Source organism: Geotrypetes seraphini, chromosome 16 (genome assembly GCF_902459505.1).
Source record: "Geotrypetes seraphini chromosome 16, aGeoSer1.1, whole genome shotgun sequence".
Lineage (NCBI taxonomy): Eukaryota > Metazoa > Chordata > Amphibia > Gymnophiona > Dermophiidae > Geotrypetes > Geotrypetes seraphini.
In genome coordinates, this window is record NC_047099.1 from 31,472,056 (window position 1) to 31,492,778 (window position 20,723).

The following is a 20,723-nucleotide window of genomic DNA, read 5'->3' on the forward strand; positions in this document are numbered from 1 at the left end:
GCAACCAGAAACTCATGAAATCACCAGAAAACAAAGGTAGGAAAAAATGATTTTATTTTCAATTTAGTGATCAAAATGTGTCTGTTTTGAGAATTTATATCTTCGTCTATATTTTGCACCATGGTCCCCTTTTACTAACCTGCAATAGCGTTTTTTAGCACAAGGAGCCTATGAGCATCGAGAGCAGCGCGGGGCATTCAGCGCAGCTCCCTGCACTAAAAACCGTTATTGCGGTTTAGTAAAAAGGGAGGGGGTATGTTTGTCTAGTTTTGTATAGATGTTACTAAGATGACATTGCATTTTTTAAAGTCATCTGCCTTGACCTCTTTGAAAACCCCCAGAATATAAATGATAATTAACATTTTCTCTGCGTACAGTGTGTTTTGTGGGTTTTTTTAAATTTTATTGTTGGTAGATCATTTTGACTTGGTCATTTTAAAAGTAGCTCGCAAGCCAAAAAAGTGTGGGCACTCCTGTACTAGTTTATATAATTATTTTTCCAAACACTACCTGTGTATGCAAAGTGATTATGACCTCCTAGCTTGCCTTGTCTGAAGGATACTGAAATGCTAGTTGGAGATTTAACCTAGACTTCTCCCTCCATATTCGCTGTGATAGGGGATTAACAGAACCGCAAATAACTTTTTCATATGTTATTCGCTGTTTTCTGTTAAAAACCATTGTGAATATGGTGAAACCGTGAATAACATGGTGGGGAGACCTGGCCTGTTCCTGAAGGAGAGGCAAAACACGGTGAAGAAAGTGCTGGGAATTGGCGATTTTCTCTGTAAACACTTGGAATCAGCGATTTCTCTATGCAAGCTGATGAAATTTGGGGGGAGGAGCCAGCAAGCTAAAAAAAACATGAATAATCAAAACCGTGAATACTGAAACCGCGAATACGGAGGGAGAAGTGTAGTTATTTGGCTTTCACTTTTAACATGTGATGTACTGAATTAAAGCTTTACTGAAGTGAAAACTAGGTATTATGTATAAATTGTAACATTCACAGTCAGACCTAATAAAAGCATTGAATGACAAAAAAAAAAAAGAAGAAAGGACTGTGGGTAAAGGGAGCGCCAATCGGGCAGGGGGCTGGGGAAGCTTTGGGGATGATTTGCTTTGGGGAAGCTGTGAATCCATGTTTCTAACTTTACAGCTATGTTATAGTTTGGATGTTCCTATTTTTGACATGATATTGCCTTGGTTAAATAAAATGTTTAAAGGTTAAAAGCTGTGTCATTGAAAGTGAATCAAATCGAAAAATCGATTCAACAGGGTGAATCGAATCGAAATTTTTTTCCCCTGAATCGGGCAGCACTTCATTGATCTGAGTTGTACATAAGAAAGCTCAGAGCAAATCACAACGCAAGGCCAAACTATGGGATCCTTTTACTAAGGTGCGCTAACCGATTTAGCACGCACTAAAGATTAGAAGGCGCTAAATGCTAAGGCGCCCATTATATTCTATGGGCGCCTTAACATTTAGCGTGTGCTAAATCGGTTAGCGTGCCTTAGTAAAAGGACCCTTATATTCAGCTTAATCTTCCCACCTATCCAACCCCCAATTTATAAAATACAAGCGGACATTGAGATCTGAAAATTGTATGATGTTGGAGGTGAGAAGTAGGAAAGAGATTCATTATGTTAATACAGAAAAGTCTTCCATTGCAATTGCTGGTTCAGTGATGTGGAATGATATGTCTGGGAATCTAAGGCTATGGAGCTTATTGCAGCTTAGGAAACTGTTAAAAACGGGGTTTTTTTCCCCAAAGCGTTTAATTGAGAATAAGAGTGGAAAATTTATGCTACTAAGCCACGTTAGTTTCTGTCTAGATAGGAGGAGGACTAGGGTAACCAGATGTCCGGGCAAACGCGGACATGTCCTCTTTTTAGAGGACTGTCTGGGCTTCTGAACAGACTTTCCAAAATCAATCATTTGTCCGGGTTTTGGAAAGCCCCAACGAGCTCCAGCCGCATCTGGAGGGCCTCTGAGCAGACACGGATGACGTCAAACACATCTGCGCATGCTCCGGGCCCTGCAGACGCAGCTGGAGCTCGTCCGAAAGAAAAGAGGAGGCTTTGTGGTGGTGGGGCTGGGGGGTAGAATGGAGTGGGGTCATGTGTCCGGGGGTTCCCGGAGAAAAATATGGTAACCCTAAGGAGGGCTATGCTTGTATTTTGCCTGATTTGACAATGTAGGGAGATATAGTATCCAACATGTATTTATGCAAAAGATCTATGAACATGCTGTTGTTTACATTATACATGTGAGATTACAGGTAATTTTGAGTTGTGGGAATGTTTTTATGTGTTTGTTTAAATGATTATGAATGTTTTTTTATTGTAATGGCACTGGAAAGAAAGCCAAAGGATGCCTCTACGACGACGAAGTTTGATTTGTTTTTTATTGTAAACCACCTAGGATTATAGGCAGGTAATAAATAGTTTTAAACAAATAAAGAAAGAACCCAGAAAATCATTAAAATAAAAACAATATATGAGGCACAATTAAAAACAGATATAACAAGGGGGGAGGAAAAGAAACAGGTCACAATGGGAGGCCCCTCCAGATCTTATATGGTTGCCATACCTGACAAAAGCAACCATACTATCATTCTTCAGAGCAGTCAACTTTGGCATCAGATATATATATAGTACAGCTTTGTCAGAAGCTGCTCTCTTGAGGGTAGCACCTCTCGCTTCTAGTAGGGCACCAGGCAAATTCTGGCAGCTGTGGCAAATACTGCCAGTGGAGTAGTAGGGGGGCAGACCACCCCAGGCGCCATCTCGGTGGGGGTGGGGGCGCTGGCACCTCTCTGCCCCCCCTACACCACATCACACTTGTGTCCTCCTTTCCCACCTCCTGGTACCTCTTTAAATCTTTGCCAGCGTAAGCAACTTTTCCAGCCTGCTGCTCACACTGACCTGTCTCCCCTCTGAAATCACTTCTGGGTCGTGGGGCCAGGAAGTGACGTCAGAGGGAAAGCCAATGCCAGCACAAGCAGCAGGTCAGAAAAGTTGCTCGCGCTGGTGAAGATTTAAAGAGATACGGGGGGGGGGGAGAGGGGGAAGGGAGGGTAAGAGTGTAGCCAGGAGGTGGAGAGGAGGGTGCTGGGGGTGCCTCCTATCCTTGCTACACCACTGGGAGGAGTCGTGTATGGGGAGGAGAGTAGGTTCAGTTAGCATATCTGCATTACTGTGCAATAACTGGTTAATGCAAGATTTATGTGTAAGCCCTTAAGTCCTGATTCTATAAAAGATGCCTAAAATTAGAGCTACTTCCATAGCACCCAGAGGTTACAGGTTCAAGTTCAATGCCACTCCTTATGACTCTTGGCAAGTCATTTAACTCTCCATTGCCCAAGGTACCATAGTTAGATTGTGAGTCTGCCGGGACAGATAGAGAAAATACTTAGAGTACCTGATTAGATTATGAACTGCTCAGATGGCTGTGCCGATGGGCTGTATATCAAATACAAAATAAACTTGCAATCCTTAAAAAAAACTGAGGGTTTATGTTTTTGCAGTAGTAAGGGATAATTAGTGAGGCCTGGGAAGGCCTAGCCTGGAAGGTTGACGATCATATCCCTGGGCCTTTCTTTATCCATCTCATGTGGGATGTGGTGGGAGAAGAATTTTCTGACTTACCAAGGGTAAAGATGAGCAGGGCAATGAGGATGAGATAGATCATGGCCCGCCTCCTGTCTTGAGGCTTCCTGGTGACCAGAGCTACCATGTCATGTGTGATGGAGACCTCATTGTCCTCTGCTTCTTGCTCCGCCATCTTCATCTCCACTTGGCTCATCTCTGTCTGGTTGGAGTCTGCGTTCCGGTAGATCATATAAGAGGGTTGGGAATGAGCTTTGCTGGTCTGAGAGCAGAAGAGAATAGGGACAAAGAATTCGAGAGAAGAGTGAAGCAATAGCCTTTCAAAAACATTGCAAGGTGAGGCTTTTTGATTCAGTTCTCATTGGCATTCTGTAAAGTTACTGATTTGATTATGTTACATATTCTACTATTTTATTTGTTTTATTTCCTTTTATAGTATATTTGCTTATCTGCCTTGTAGTTGTTGGGGGAGCGGCAAACAATAAATTGGGCAAATAAATAAACAGGACAGTTTGGATGCTGAGATATACCACAACCATAAGTTAAAGTTTGCAATCTATTGTAAGGCCATTAGGTGGCACTGTTCTGTTTTAGGAGCTCACATAAGAAGAAAAAATGCTTTTTCTTGTTGCTTGGCTTTCATTTTATATGTGTGTTGTTTTCTCTTCTTACTGGAGTGGATGAGTAAACTAATGGTTAGTGCTTTAGACTGAGAACCTGGGGAACTGGGTTTGATTCCTTCTGCAGTTCCATGTGACTCTGGGCAAGTCACTTAACCCTCCATTGCCCCAGATACAACATAAGTACCATGTCTTATATAGAGCCCATGTATTGTAACACCTTGCAAAAGCTCTTTGTAACTCTGTATTGTAATACCTCTACAGAGGCTCAAGCAAACCACTCTGAATTGACTCCCCAGTCATTAATAGCGGTATAAAAGATCACAATGAACAATATAATATGTAAACCACTTTGATTTTAGCCACAGGAAAACAGTATATCAAATCCCATCCTCTTACTGATCTAGCTTAGAGAAGATACGGTTTATTCTATGTCTCAATCTATATAGTAAATCAAGCTATATAGTACAGTCCTGTTTCAGGTTTTTGCTGCATCTTGTTTTGAGTATGTTGGAAAAAGCTCACCTTATGACATAGGCACCCACTGAAGATGAGGTGACCTATACTGTACATAGAGTAATTGATTGTCTTAGAACTGGTTTTACAAAGCTAGTGCCTGGAAGGGAGATTTTAGGCCAGTCCTGGTTTTGAATTTACATCCTCATGTTAGAGCAGACCTGTACAACTCCGGTCCTCGAGGGCCGAATCCAGGCTGGGTTTTCAGGATTTCCCCAGTGAATTTGCATGAGATCTATTTGCCTGCACTGCTTCCATTGTATGCATATTGATCTCGTGCATATTCATTTGGGAAATCGTGAAAACATGTCCTGTTGTGCAGGCCTGTGTTAGAGATATTTTTTGTCTTTGCTTTTTCTACTGGAACACCATATTACAGGTGCCTAAATATTGTTTTTTTTTTGAAGGGGGAAGCCAAAAATTAGTACTGGCCTAAAGCCTACCTGCAGGAGCTAGTTTTTGTGGAAACTCTATTGGTCTAAGGCAGTGATTCCCAACCCTGTCCTGGAGGAACACCAGGCCAATCGGGTTTTCAGGCTAGCCCTAATGAATATGCATGAGAGAGATTTGCATATGATGGAAGTGATAGGCATGCAAATTTGCTTCATGCATATTCATTAGGGCTAGCCTGAAAACCCAATTGGCCTGGTGTTCCTCCAGGACAGGGTTGGGAACCACCGGTCTAAGGCATACATGGGCAACTCTGGTCCTTGAGGACCGGAATCCATTCGGGTTCTCAGGATTTCCCCAATGAATATGCGTGCACTGCTTTCAATGCATATTCATTGGGGAAATCCTGAAAACCCGATTGGATTCCGGCCCTCGAGGACCGGAGTTGCCCATGTCTGGTCTAAGGTCATCGGAACTGGCTGAATCAGTGGTGGCTGTAACCCCTCTGCAGTCCAAACATATGTCATTTTCAGCGATTATTGAAGAGACTCCTGTTTTGTAAGGTGAACTATGAAAATTAGGTCCATTGTAGATATTTGAGCACTGGTCGCTGATTTGTCTCTGTTTTAAGTATGTACTGTGTATGTATTAGTGTTTTTTAATACTGCAAATGTATTTGCTGTGACCCGCTTTGTATAAAGTGGGATACAAATGAATACACTCATAAACTCATATATTGAGGCTAAAATCAGGACTGGCTTAGGTTTTCTCATATGATCTGAAAAACCCAGCTGGTAGATCTAGGGATTCATTTTCAAAGCACTTAGACACCCAAATCACCATAGAAACCTATGGCATTTTGTGTATCTAAATGCTTTGAAAAAGAGCCTCAAAATACACTAGCTCCCTAATTCTATAAAACAGTGTTCTTCAACCGCCGGTCCACGGTGCGATCGATGCGGCGTTATCTTCGAGCCAGCTCCCTCTTCCTCACTTATTCGGTGCACAAAGCCACGGGCAGTGGCTCCTACGCGCATCCTGCACCTGAACCAGAAGCCTTCTTTCTGACGTTGCAACGTCAGAGGGAAGGTTTCCAGATGAGGCATGGGACGCACAAGCAGCTGCTGCCCACAGCTTTGTGCACTGCATCAGTGAGGAAGAGGGAGCCGGCCTGAAGATAATACCGGGGGCGGCATAAAATGGCCAGGCGGGAGCAGGCCAGAAGATAAGGCATAGCATGGAGGGAGGGAGGGAGACAACAAAGGTAGGGGGAGAATGATTTTATTTTTGAATTTAGTGATTGAATTATGTCAGTTTTGAGAATGGACCCAACATGCTTTGCAAACAGCTTTGTCAAGGGCCATTTTTAAAATTCTATGAGTGTCAGAGCTGTTCCGCCATGGCCAGTGCTAAAAACCACACTACAGTTTTGTAAAGGGGAGGGTTATATATCATCAGTTGTTATTATTAGCCCCCCATTGCCCCAGGTACATTAGATAGATTGTGACCCCGCCAAGACAGACGGAAAAATGATTGAGTACCTGAATAAATTAATGTAAACCATTCTGAACTCCCCTAAAGAGATCAGTATAGAACATTGAATCCATAAAATATGGGAATATTTGCATATATTTGAATGAATATATAGGAGTTAAATGTGTATACAGTATACACACAAAGGGGTGCTGAAAAGTTCTCAGCCCCACCAAAGAGAGATATGGTTCAATCAATGATCTGAAACAATGCCAACACTCTTTTCAGCACCAGTGGCAAATTACGCTCAGAATTTAGGAAGTTGATTGGTTGGGCTGAGAACTTTTTAGCACCCCTCATATGTATATATCACACACATACATATATATGTGTGTGTTTAATTGCGACATATTGATGTCAGAAGGCTAGTATATCGAAAAAACACAATAATCTAGCACAGCTGATCCACTGGAAACTGTCTAAGTGTTGCAACCACTCTATCAGAAAAACACTAGGGCCACAACCCTACCAGGATTGTAGAGGATGAGGCTGTAATCACATGATATGATCTCTAAAAATACATTAAAAAGCATTTGGGAAGCTAGAGATGCTGGAATTATAAGAAAGCAAAATATGTTATTTATACAAATCTGGGGTTCTTATTTGCAAGACTTACATCCTAAGGGCCGTAGTGCGATTTTAAGTTGGATCTCTTAATTGGGCTTTTACTTAGTTAAATGAAGAGAGTATCATTGGGTAGAGAATACTATAGGGTGGGGAGGGATGGGAGTGAAGAGGGATGGTAAAGGTTCAAACACATATAGATATAGTGGGGGTTTATTGAAATTGGAATTTGACTTTTATTATGTATATTATATTATAATAGTTGATGCTTTATTGATGTGCTTTGATGTTGTATTTGCTGTATTTGATGATGTTTGCATCAATAAAAAATGTTTGAATCTAAAAAGCTTCATGCTAGAAAACCAGATACAGTGGACACGAGAGAGGAGAAAAACCCTAAGAACGACATTGCTCATAGAAGTGTCAGTAACAAGACACTATTCAATGTTGCTTATGGAGAGAGAGAGAGCGATCTTCAAGTGCCAAGAGCTGCAATAGAAATAGACCTCATATGCTTGTGCTCAAAACAAAACACAGAAACCAAGAAAAAAAAAAACAACCAGAAAATTGCTGGCCTGGTTAGCAACAATTTCCAAGCACACCTTTATATATTGCCTTTGCATAGGGTTACCAGACATCTTTTGAGGGCATGTTCGGGGATCCAGATGGCTTTTCAAAACCCGACACTTTGTCCGGGTTGATGTCAAACGCATGCACGTGATGTCATTGCATCAGACCAGCGCATGCGCGAATGCTGTCCCGATGTCGCTTGTTGCTCATGCAGGTCGAGGGGGCGGGGCTGTGGGTCCGGATTTTCCATTTGGAAAATCTGATAACCCTACCTATGCATATTACACCATATGAACTCCAGAAGATAGCTTTTTTGTACAATACAAATGTTAAGAGCACTAGGAATGTATCTAAGACCAATTCCTATTGTGATGAAATATAATCCTGGAGTTGTTTCCAAAACTCTACTCATGTACATTTTATTCAACATCAGTGGCTTCTGCAACAACAAATTTTGCCTGAGCTGCACCTGTAGGAATGCTGAGATTTTAATCATATAATGATCATGTCAACATTATACCTCTCAAAATAATGGGCCTGATTCTATAAACGGCACCTAAATCAATAGACAGCTAATTGTAGGTGTCTTTTATAGAATCAGTCCCAATCTGTCTAAACTCCTCTAAAAACTGCCCGCCCTTCCTACAGATGAAAGTATTCATGAATGGTTCTGTGTGTAGCCGTCAGGACCTGTTGCTTTGCTATGATGTAGCTGAACTTTGCCACCCCTAAGAAGCTACCTAGTCTGCCTGATGGTTACGTCTTCTCTGCTGTGATTGCCATCTCATGTCAGCATAGCTACAGAGTAAATGATGGTCCAGTCAATCTGCCACATTTAAAGTCCTGTTTTCTGATTTTCTACTACTATAGGTAGATTACATTATACAGAGCTTTTAGCCCACAAATAGTTCATTGAACACTGCAGCATTAAGAACTAATTGAGCTAATAGTTCAAGAGCTTAGAAACTAAAACATCATACAACCATTCTTCTTCTAATAAGACAAATGTTCGAAACAAAAAAGTCTTAAGTGTCCATTTATATTCCCGATAGTTCTTGATCTTTCGAATATGTAATGGTAATGTGTTCCTAAAAGAAGCCACTTGGTAAGAAAAGAAAGAAGACCTATATTTAGCAGATTTGACATTTTTCATACTAGGATATCCCAACAGTAAGTATTCTCTTAGTCAATCAGACTTATGACCTAGTAATAAACAGACTAATTCCATCATATAACAAGGTGCTTCACCATACAAAATTGAAAAAATAGCCCCCCCTAATTTGATTTGAACGCTGGCACTTATAGGGAGACTGTTTTAGCATAAAAGCAGTCACCGAATCATATTGACCCAATGAATAAATCATTCGAATCACAGTATTTTGATCTACCTTCAATCATCCCGTAGAAACCTATTGAATACACCAACAAAATAATAGTGCTTTATATATACATTCTCAGCTTCAAATCAGCTGTAACTTCTTCCCCTTTTTCATGACCTTTCAACTCTGCTTCTAGTACTGCCTACCATATCTGTCCCAAGGATGTTTAAATTCCAGGCTTGTTCCTCCAGCACTCAGGCCCTCTCCTATCTCCTACCATTAATTTTACAATCCATACAGCCACAGGCTATTCTCCTAGGACAAGCAAGATGTATCAGCCACATTTAGGTGATGTCATCTGACAGTTCCCATTAGACAATGGCTGACTTATCCTGCTATCCATGGAGAACCTTCATTAAAGGTAAGTAAGGGATTGGGACCACATTCAAAGCAATTTTACATAGAGGTAGTATTTTTCCGTCTGTCCCGGTGGGCTCACAATCTGTTTAATGTACCTGGGGCAGTGGAGGATTAAGTGACTTGCCCAGGGATACAAGGAGCAGAACAGGGTTTGAACCCACAACCTCAGGGTGCTGAGATTGTAGCTCTAACCACTACACCACACAGCTTTACTTTATCTGAAAGCATCCAGCCTCTTTAACCATGGTTGCTTCATACACATGCTCTCGGCCTTCTTAGGAGCCTAATGTAGGTGTACCGCAGCTGTTAGTGCTGCAACTTCTACTCTGTGTGGGTTACGACAATCTGTATGAGTACAGATGGCCTGAACACCCAGTCACTGGATTAAAAACCTGTGTAAAAGGCATATCAGCCACACATTTCCCTCAGATACAAAGGAGGCCAAACTTGGAATTCTCAGCCCAGGTGCTGCTGTCGGTACCAGGTCAGAGGCTTGCAGGGGAGGGCAAAGGGCTAGAGACTGATCCTAGGCTTGTGGAGGGGGGGGGAGATGTTAGGAGGAAGAGGCAGATGGAGAGATGCCAGGCCTTTAGGAGAAGAAGGGGAGGGGGGAAACAGAGAGAGACAGAAAGACGGACTAAAAGGAGGGTAGGAGGAAGGGAGAGAAATATTGGACTTAGTAGGGGAAAATGGAGAGAAGACAGAGAAAGAGATTGGACCACGGGGGAGAGATGCTTGCCCACAGGGAGGAACGGGGTCAGGATGAAGAACTGGAGCCACTGTACTTCCAGATCTGTCTTGAATTCTAAGCTTATAACTTAACCTGGGTGTGCTGGTGGATACAACAATGAAAGCATCGGCACAATGTGCGACAGCCTCAAAGAAAGCAAACAGAATGCTGGGTATCATCAAGAAGGGCATCACGACCAGGACAAAGGAAGTCATCATGCCACTGTATTGTGCAATAGTACGCCCACTTCTGGAGTACTATGTCCAGTATTGGTCGCCGTACCTCAAGAAGGACATGGCAATACTTGAGGGGGTCCAGAGAAGAGCGACGAAAATGATAAGAGGTATGGAAACTTTTCATATGCCGACAGGCTAGAAAAGCTGGGGCTGTTCTCCCTGGAAAAGCAGAGACTTAGAGGAAACTTTCAAGATCCTGAAAGGCATAGATAAGGTAGACAGGGACAGATTCTTCAGACTGTGGGGAACAACAAGTATAAGGGGGCACTAGGAGAAACTGAAAGGGGACAGGTTTAGAATCAATGCCAGGAAGTTCTTCTTCACCCAGAGAGTGGTGGACACATGGAACGCACTCCCAGAGGTTGTGATAGGGCAGAAGACACTAAAGGGATTCAAAGAAGGTTTGGATAAATTCCTGAAGGATAAGGAGATTGAGGGGTACGGACAGAAGTAGGTTATAGGATGAGGCAGGGACCATTTGACGGGTCATGGACCTGATGGGCCGCTGCAGGTGCGGACTGCTGGGCGCAATGGACCTCTGGTCTGACCCAGTGGAGGCAACTTCTTATGTTCTTATGTTCTATTACATGCAGTGACTAAGAGGGAAGCATCATAAAAGTAAGAACAGATCTATAGCTTCTTTCTGTTATAGGATCTCTCATCACAGCCCCTAATTCTCACTTTGCCAGTGTCTTCCCCTAACAAAATACCCCAACTGCTTCAGACATCTGCTGACTTTATTGTATTGCATTCAGTTCTGGTCTCCTTATCTCAAAAAAGATATAGCGGCACTAGAAAAGGTTCAAAGAAGAGAAGCCAAGATGATAAAGGGGCTGGAACTCCTCTGGTATGATGAAAGGCTAAAGAGGTTAGGGCTCTTCAGCTTGGAAAAAGACAGCCGAGGGGAGATTTGATTGAAGTCTACACAATCCTGAGGGGTGTAGAATGGGTACAAGTGGATCAAATTTTTACTGCATCAAGATTTACAAAGACTAGGGGACACTTGTGTATGTTAAGTGTTGCGTCTATGTTACCTGTACTGTAGCCTTGTATTTGTATTTGTTGATGTACTATTTTTAGACTTGTTCATTGCTTTGTATTATGATTAAGCGATTCATCAAATTTTAAATAAACTTGAAAATAAACTTGTTACAGGGAAATACTTTTAAAACCAATAGGAGGAAATATTTTGTCACTCAGAATAGTTAAGCTCTGGAACGCATTGCCAGAGGTTGTGTTAAGAGCAGATAACGTAGCTGGTTTTAAGAAAGGTTTGGACAAGTTCCTGGAGGAAAAGTCCATAGTCTGTTATTGAGAAAGACATGGGGGAAGCCGCTGCTTGCCTTGGATTGGTAGCATGGAATGCTGCTACTATGGTATTTGGGTTTTTGCCAGGTACTCGTGACTTGGATTGGCCTCCGTGAAGACGGGATACTGGGCTGAATGGTCCATTGGTCTGATCCAGTAAGGCTATTCTTATGTTCTTAAATGATGGAGCAGAGAGAAAATCAGGAGGGAGGATGAGGAACAATAAACTAAATTTACCAGAACTCACTTAAGTCAAAATATCAGAAGCATAATAAATATTTGCTCAGCATTTTGTTGTGTTCTGTACAGTCAAAGATAAAGAAAATGAGTTTTAAAGAAAAAATAAATATGCAGAAGGTGGATAAGTAAGTAAGAGAAGGAAAAGTTTTAAAACAGTGCAAAAGAATGAGAAGGGAAAAACCAAATGAAGAGGGCAAAAGAATGAAAAAAAAGCATGAATAAGATAAAAAGGAACAAGAACAAAAATAGCCAGTGTAAACATGAAATAGACCAATCAAGAAAGTGGAAAGCAAAAAAAAAAAAAAAAAAGCAAACAGAAACAAAATTTAAAATAAAAAATGAAGAAGCAACGAAAGTAATGAAAATATGAAATACAAGAAAAGAGAAAAAAAAAAAGACAGGAAGAGAGAATAAAAGAAAATGTAAATATAATAAAAAGGAAAGAGGTAAGAAAACCAAAAAGAAACGAAAGGACAAAAGAATGCAAGAGTGTGGAAGACAGAGAATCAGAAAAGGAAGATACAGTAAAAAGAAAAGAGTTGAAAGAAATAAAGAGAAAAAAAAAATAAAAGAGCCATAGCAAAACGTTCTTACCACCCCAGACAGCAGGGATTTGAAGGCATCCATGAAGCACACGACTTCCCAATGCTCTGTACTCCAGCCCTGTGGGGAACACCCAAAAATGATTAGAGAGGCTGCGCCTCTAGAAGAGCTTATCAGCTACCACACCCCACCCTTCAGAGTCTAATCCACAGCCCAGCTGGGCAAATGGAGACTCTCCTCGTAAACTTAGACACTGCTATATCACAGAATTGATAGAAGGCAGCAAAGGCAATTACATTGTGAGCTCCCCACACAATTACACGTACACACATGCTGTCCCACCACAAAATAGGTACATAAGAGGCAGTTGCAGTGCAACACTGACAATCACACACACATTTAACATAAGAATTGCCAGACTGGGACAGACCGAAGGTCCATCAAGCTGAGCATCATGTTTCCAACAGTGGCCAACCCGGGTTCCAAGTACCAGGCAGAAACCCAAAGAGTAGCAACATTCCAGAGCTGAGATTGTGATGTCATAATGCCTCATTCTACCAGTGCCTAAGAGCCAACCTCATCAGTGATGTCACCATGGCTTCATTGCCCTATACTTGACTCACATAAGAACATAAGAGTTGCCAACCCAGGTTCCAAGTACCAGGCAGAAACCCAAAGAGTAGCAACATTCCAGAGCTGAGATTGTGGTGTCAAAATGCCCTTTTGTGGTCAAAAATGGCAAATAAAGTTAGATGTCCTGGTGGCCTAGATGTTTTGGCAGCCAAGACATCCAAGTAGGGAATTAAAAAAAAAAAACAACAACAACCCAATTATTTGGATATCCTGTTCAAAAATGGCCATTTCTCCACTTCCAACTTTGGACATTTTGTAGGAAACATCCAAAGTTGAACTTAAATGTCTTATTGAAAATGGCCCTCAAATCAGTGTTCCCTCTAAGCGGGCGGGTGTTGTGAGCAAACTTTTTTCACTGTGAGCTAAAAATATCGGGCGCCAGCAAGTTATGAGCCAAATAAATATGTTGTCAAAGTTGCTGATACATGAGGACGAGGTATTCAAAGGAATTTTAGGCCTACACGCTAAATTAAATAACGTTAAATAATATTTTTAAGAACACAGAAATTGTAGGGATGAAATGATATCTTAATAAATGTTTTACAACAAATGTAGTTATGTCTGTTACATCCATATGTGTAAACTGTAAATTAAAAACAGTCCAGAAGACAATACGTTTGATGCTTTCAATTTCTAGACCAGTGTTTTTCAACCTTTTTTGGGCAAAGGCACACTTGTTTCATGAAAAAAATCACGAGGCACACCACCATTAGAAAATGTTAAAAAATTTAACTCTCTGCCTATATTGACTATATATAAAGTAATTCTCTTGAATAGGAATCAAATAAACACAAAGAAAGTATTTTATAATTACTTTATTATGAAATAAAAATTATAAAAATTATAAAATACTTTATTCAGTGCGAAACCTGGGCCTGTTTGGCTGAACACAAAGCTGATATTCTGGCTGGAATGGAAGAAAGACACACACGTAGCTCTTCGTCAACAGCTCTCAGTCTCTCTCTGTATTTGGTTTTTATAGCATACAAAAATAGACAAATATACCCTCCATCCTTTTTATTAAACCACAATAGCAGTTTTTAGCGCAGGGAGCTGCGCTGAATGCCCAGCACTGCTCTTGACGCTCATAGGCTCCCTGCGCTAAAAACCACTATTGCGGTTTAGTAAAAGGGGACCATATTGTAAAATATAGACAGCAGATATAAATTCAGAACTGTGCATAGTAAGTGAAGGGAAGTTTTCATCTCTGGGAATTTACCCAGTTAACTATTAAGTTATTTGGGCAAATTCCTTTGAAAACTGTGGTAATACTGCCTCCACTTTGCTAAATTTAAAATAAAATCATTTTTCCTACCTTGTCTGGTGATTTCTGGTTGCACTTTCTTCTTCTGACTGTGCATCCAATCTTTCTTCCCTTCTATCAGCCTGTATGCTTTCTCTCCTCCACACCTCATTCCCTCCCCCAACTTTTTCTTCCTCTCTCCCTGACCTTTCTTTCTTTTTTTCTGTTTCTCTTCTTTCCTTCTGTTTCCCTGCCTGCCCCCTTTCTTTCTTTCTCCCAGCCTCCTGACCAGCAGTAACTCTCTTCCCTTCCTCCCCTCCCAGCAGCATCTCTCCGTCTCCCTCTCCAGTAGCAGCTGTCCCTTTTTTTTCCTAGCCCAGCAGCTTCCCAGATTCCTTTCCCTCCTCCCCTCCCAGAAGCATCTCTCCTTCTTCTCCTTATCCAGTAGCAGCTGTCCCTTTTTTTCCTGGCCCAGCAGCTTCCCAGATTCCTTTCCCTCCTCCCCTCCCAGAAGCATCTCTCCGTCTCCTTCTCCCTCTCCAGTAGCAGCTGTCCCTTTTTTTCCTTGCCCAGCAGCTTCCCAGATTCCTTTCCCTCCTCCCCTCCCAGAAGCATCTCTCCTTCTTCTCCCTCTCCAGTAGCAGCTGTCCTTTTTTTTCCGGGCCCAGCAGCTTCCCAGATTCCTTTCCCTCCTCCCCTCCCAGATGCATCTCTCCTTCTCCTTCTCCCTCTCCAGTAGCAGCTGTCCCTTTTTTTTCCTGGCCCAGCAGCTTCCCAGATTTCTTTCCCTCCTCCCCTCCCAGAAGCATCTCTCCTTCTCCCTTTCCAGTAGCAGCTGTCCCTTTTTTCCCCTGCCCAGCAGCTTCCCAGACTGATAGTGGTTTTCTCCCCTCCCAGCAGCTCTTCTTACTTCCCAGCGCAGCGATTCACGAAGGCAGCCTCGGGTCCTTTGTTGTGTCGCGCCGCCTCTGAGGAAAGAGGAAGTTGCATCATCAGAGGCAGCCGCGACTCAGCAAAAGCCCCGAGGCTGCCTTCGTGAATCGCTGCGCTGGGAAGTAAAGGAGAGCTGCAGAGAGGGGAGAAAGCCACTGTCGGAGGCTCCCCAAGATCTCTCCGGCCCAGCGCACGCTTCCGATGCTGATCTTGCAGAAGTTCAAATGAGTCAATCTTGCCGGTCCTGCGCTGTGACGAGAAACTTGTGCGCTGCGACCTAATATTTTGTGCGCCAGCGCACACCAGCGCAGCTTAGCGGGAACACTGATTAATTATGAAATAAACTAAAAGCTAATGTAACAAATCATATTCTTGAAACCTGCTCTTATAATAAGAGCACTATGATCCATGCGAAGATTAAAATGGCATCAAATTCCAGAGATATGAACCTCTATAGCAGAGAACTAGGCAGCCTCTGCACTGTAAACCTAATTTTAGTGAGTAGCAGAAGGGCAAATGTTAGCCTGAGAAAATCTGAGGTATCTGATAAGTCAGACCAACAGATCAGAGAGATAAAAGTGTTTCCTGCGGTTTACTTGAAATGCTAGGCCATAGAACTTTAAATTGGATTCTGAAACTGACAGGAAGCCAGTGATGGGAAGAAGGGAGTCACAGTCATGATCCAGTGTTTGTGTAAAGCAGAGAAGCTTAACAGAAAGATTTTGGATGAGTTGAGTGTGTCTTAAAGATACTGGAAAATAATGTATCGCAGTAGTCTAATCCAGGCCTAATTTTAGACTTAGGCAACTAAAACTATTGCCTCTGATTCAATTTTCTTTTGTGATCAGGGAAAGAAACTCCTTTCCCCAACCACTCTCTGGTCCTACCTATGGTTGCCAACATCTTAAATCTGGCCCTGGTCTAATCACCTTAACATGAGGGTATACAAAAGCATCTGTATATCCCTTGGTTCTGAAAAAAAGGACAAAAAGTTGAATCTTATGTAAAACATGAGAAGATGTATTGGTAAGTATGCCAAAATGCCCTTCAAATTTCAACGAGTAATCTAAGATCATTCCCAGTACAATCGCTTTGTCAAATAGCAGGACTGAAATACCCATAGAGTAGGTAGAATGCAGTTCCTACTGAACCAAACTGCTTCTGGCTTCGATGTATTAAGTTTCAGCTTGTGTGAGCTCAATCAGTCTGAAAGCACGGCCAAATAACCATTTAAGTGTTGAAGGTTTGGGGAGGGAAGGTCACCATACTGTTAGTGAGCGTATCTCCTAAGCCCAGCCTCTTTATCACTGAGCACAGCCAAAACTACTGCTACTATGACAGCTGGTTATCATTCACACACCACCACTAGACCTACGCAACACTGTGCAAACAGACGTAAGAGGCAGTCCCTGTTTCAAGGAACTACAATCTAATCAAGCCACACAGAAAAGGCAAATGAGAGAGGTTATTAATTTTATTTATTATAATAATAATAATAACTTTATTCTTGTATACCGCCATACCCAGTGAGTTCTAGGCGGTTCACGTTAATTAGACATGGTAACATGCAGTTAAGTATTAACTGAATAGATTTACATTAATTAAACATAGCTACGTGTATAGTTACATGTGGTACACATTATTTAAACATAGTTACATGCAGTTAAGTATTAAATTAAACAGTTTTACGTAGAGTTAAGTGTTCAATTAAATAGGGATGAGGGCAACGAAGTAGATAAAATTGGGGAGAAGGATAGAATAGATGATCATAATCCGTCATGAACCACTACTAAGATTTATTTATTTTTTTAACTTGAAGTTGTTTTATTGATTTTCAGTATTAGCAAAAAAAGATATAGCGGAATTAGAAAAGGTACAGAAAAGGGCGACAAAAAGGGATGGGTTGACTTTCCTATGAGAGGCTAAAGCAGCTACGGCTCTTCAGCTTGGAGAAGAGATGCTCAGGGGTGATATGATAGAGATCTATAAAATAATGAGTGGAAGGGAAAGGGTAGATGTGAATTGCTTGTTCACTTTCCAAAAATACTAGGTCTAGGGCAGTGTTCTCAAACTCAAACCGTTTTGCAGGGCCACATTTTGGATTTGTAGGTACTTGGAGGGCCGCAGAAAAAAAATAGTTAATATCTTATTAAAGAAATGACAACTTTGCATGAGGTAAAACTCTATAGTTTATAAATCTTTCCTTAATTGCTTCTGATAATTTCAGCTATACACAGCTGAAAGCAGTGCAACATGCAGAAAGATGCAGCAAAGCTCTTGCATGAGGTTACAGCAGTGAGGCGGGCAACGTTCCAGAACAATGATAACATACTGAGGGCCTCAAATTAGTACCTGGTGAGCCAAATGTGACCCCTGGGCCGCGAGTTTGAGACAACTGAACCAGGGAGCATGCAATGAAGCTACTAAGTAGTAGATTTAAAACAAACTGGAGAAAATATTTCTTCACATAATGTGTAATTAAATTCTGGAATTCATTGCCAGAGAATGTGGTGAAATCAGTTAGCTTAGCAGGGTTTAAAAAGTGCTGGGTTTTGAAAAGTCATCTGGACCTCTGGACATGTCCTCAAAAGGAAGCCATATCTGGGGAAATCTGGACTTCTGGTAACCCTAGGTAATGGGAAGTGCTGTACTTCTCTCCTATGATGTTGACACCAGCGCATGAAGCCATACCCTGCTGAGACAGGGCAGTAGTGTCAGGAGAGGGAGGAGAAAGAAAGCCACAGAAAAGTTTAAATTATGGGCCGGTGATGTCATGGCCCTGAGCGTTGGGCACCCTTTAGCACTGGTGCCCTGGGCCGTACCTCATCTGGTCCATAGGTTAAGCCAGCCCTGTATGGAGGCTTAGGAGTCATGTGATACTATGTATAGACATTATTTATTTGAATTTAGCTAACACTTTTTCAGTAGTAGGTGAAGGTGAGTTAGATTGTATCTCTCTGGAGACAAACACCTAGCACATCTGAGAAAATGGAGGGATACATGATGTACAACCAAAAGGTTGACCCGAAAAACTCCACAGATATAAAAATGTGATAAAACCAAAGACACCGTGGAGAAGATGATCAAGATGCAGGCTTTATTAAAAGTTCAATCCAATAATCCACGAAAATTAATATTAAGGACCCAACATGGTCCGTGTTCGACAAAACTGTCTTCTCAGGGGTCCGTAAAGGTCCTGGCACGGAAACACGTGGATCAGAGGCTAAAAACGACTCTTGCCATTAAATTCTGAACACATCAGCAGTAGGCATCAGAAATATTGCTGTGATCCAGCAAGAAAGACGGAACAATGTATTACTCGGAGGTGATGCAAAACTTTTGCATGGCTCCGAATGTTTAAACGGGCAAAGACAGCTTCCAGCAGCTTCATGGATGGAGCTGCTGCAGTATCTCTTACCTTCTGATTATTCCTTAGCCTGATCATGCTAAGTGCACAGCTGGTTGGAAGATGGGGTTGTGGGGGGGGGGGGGAGGAGGAATGATATACCCAGAAAAAATCTTCAAAGAGCAGAGTTCAAGGAAGATTTTCATAGAGCAGTCAGGATCACTCCAGGACTTGTGAGTTCTAATCCCCAGCTTTCTCACCAAATCTATATGTCCGGCCTCAGGATGAATGACTTACGTTAATCTGCTTGTGATTCTGTTCCAGTCCCCGTTGCTGTCACTGACTCTGTGGGTGACCTTGGACGGAGTCATTGTCTCCCTGCACCTACTGACTCTGAGCAAGTCACGCTGGGGACAATAATTAACTGCCTGCACTGGGGCAAAGTAAACCACGGTGGGTATTGTTTACCGACAAGATGTGCACCAATAATTAGTACCGAACTCGTACTAATTTTGACTATCAGCAAAAAAAAAAACAACCCCTGCAGAGATTTGCACCCACTTTTTTCCAGAGGTACTTTTTTTTCCCAAACAAAACAATGCCTATAGTTGTTTCCCTTTAATTTATTATCTCCCCTCCTCCTTTTACAAAACCGTGATCGCGATTTATAGCACAGGCCAGTGCGCTGAATGTCCTGCACTGCAGCCAACACTCATAGAGTTCCTATGAGTATTGGGAGCAGCGTAGCGCATTCAGCGCACAGACCTGCGCTGAAAACCGCTATTGTGGTTTTATAAAAGGGGAGTTGTTTATTTAGTGTCAAAACAATTTTTTTTATTATTTTCATTGAAGAAGTGCCAGACACAATGACAAAGCTGAAACAAACAAGAACAATCCTCCCAAACCCCAACCCCCCCCCCCCCCGACAGCCCCCCCCTCAACAACAAGCTACAAAAGAAAGAAAGAAGGGCCCACAGGCCTATCACAACCAACAACTAGAAAATGGCCCGGAAATCTGGACTCTGATCATCCCCGGGCCTCACAAACTGCACGCCCCCCCCCCCCCCATATGCTCCTAGAGCCTAAAGTAACCCCTCCCAACCCCCCGGTTCCCCACCCCACCAACATCCACTGGGAGTTGTTTATTTAATTCCTTTTCTATCCTGTCCTCTCCAAAGAGCTCAGGACGAGTTACAGATTAACATATATAATATACAGTTAACAGGCTACAATATGCTATAGTTACAGTACAAGGGTTGTTTTGGGGTTTTTTTTGTACAAGTTTTTATCCTAACTCGACATATACTAGGGATCTAATACCAATATCCATAAAGCAGTACTCCCCCAATATTCGCGGGGGTTCTGTTCCAGGAACCCCTGCGAATATAAAAAAAACCCCGCAAATACAGTTTTTTCGCCTGGGGAGGCAGGAGAAGGCAGCTGGAGCGCCGGCGAGTGAAGGAAATCACCCACGGTATGCTCCGACCGCCTCTTCCTGTACTAAAGTCCGGCTTCACCAATCAGGAGCTGCTTTGACAAGCAGCTCCTGATTGGTGAAGCCTGACTTTAGTACAGAAAGAGGCGGTCGGAGAATACCGCGAATTCGCGTGGGAACACTGTATACAGTTTATAGGTTAAATTTGTCACAGTTACAGAACAAGATTTTACAATACAACGACACATACCGAGCATCTTGTATCAATATACATTTCTATATAATCTATCGCTCGTGGGAGTTAGGTGAACAGGTATTTTTTTATTGCTTTTCTAAAGTTGAGGAGTCCTTTAAGGGATCTTATAGTAAATTAATCACACATATGCTTATCCATTCAGTGTGACCAGTTTTCAGAAAGGTCCCAAAAAATAGGTAGGCTTTTTTTGAAGGGGTACTCGGGGGGGGGGGGGGGGTACCTGTACTGTTTCCATTGCTTGTTCCCCAGGTATTAATAAAATAGTTCAAGTTTGCA

The 20,723-nt window shown here is 42.1% G+C and overlaps 1 protein-coding gene across 1 annotated transcript in view; it reads right to left on the minus strand.

The window, feature by feature from the left end:
- The window catches only part of TFR2 (transferrin receptor 2), a 47,818-nt gene extending 28,747 nt beyond the window's left edge, over positions 1-19,071 (minus strand). The window contains exons 1-3 of the mRNA XM_033924155.1: positions 19,054-19,071; positions 12,653-12,721; positions 3,652-3,874 (exon numbers count right to left, since the gene is read on the minus strand). Coding sequence (XP_033780046.1) covers positions 3,652-3,874; positions 12,653-12,685 — 256 coding nt within the window. The 5' untranslated portion in view covers positions 12,686-12,721; positions 19,054-19,071. The remainder of the gene's footprint in view (positions 1-3,651; positions 3,875-12,652; positions 12,722-19,053) is intronic.
- Positions 19,072-20,723: the final 1,652 nt, after the last annotated feature.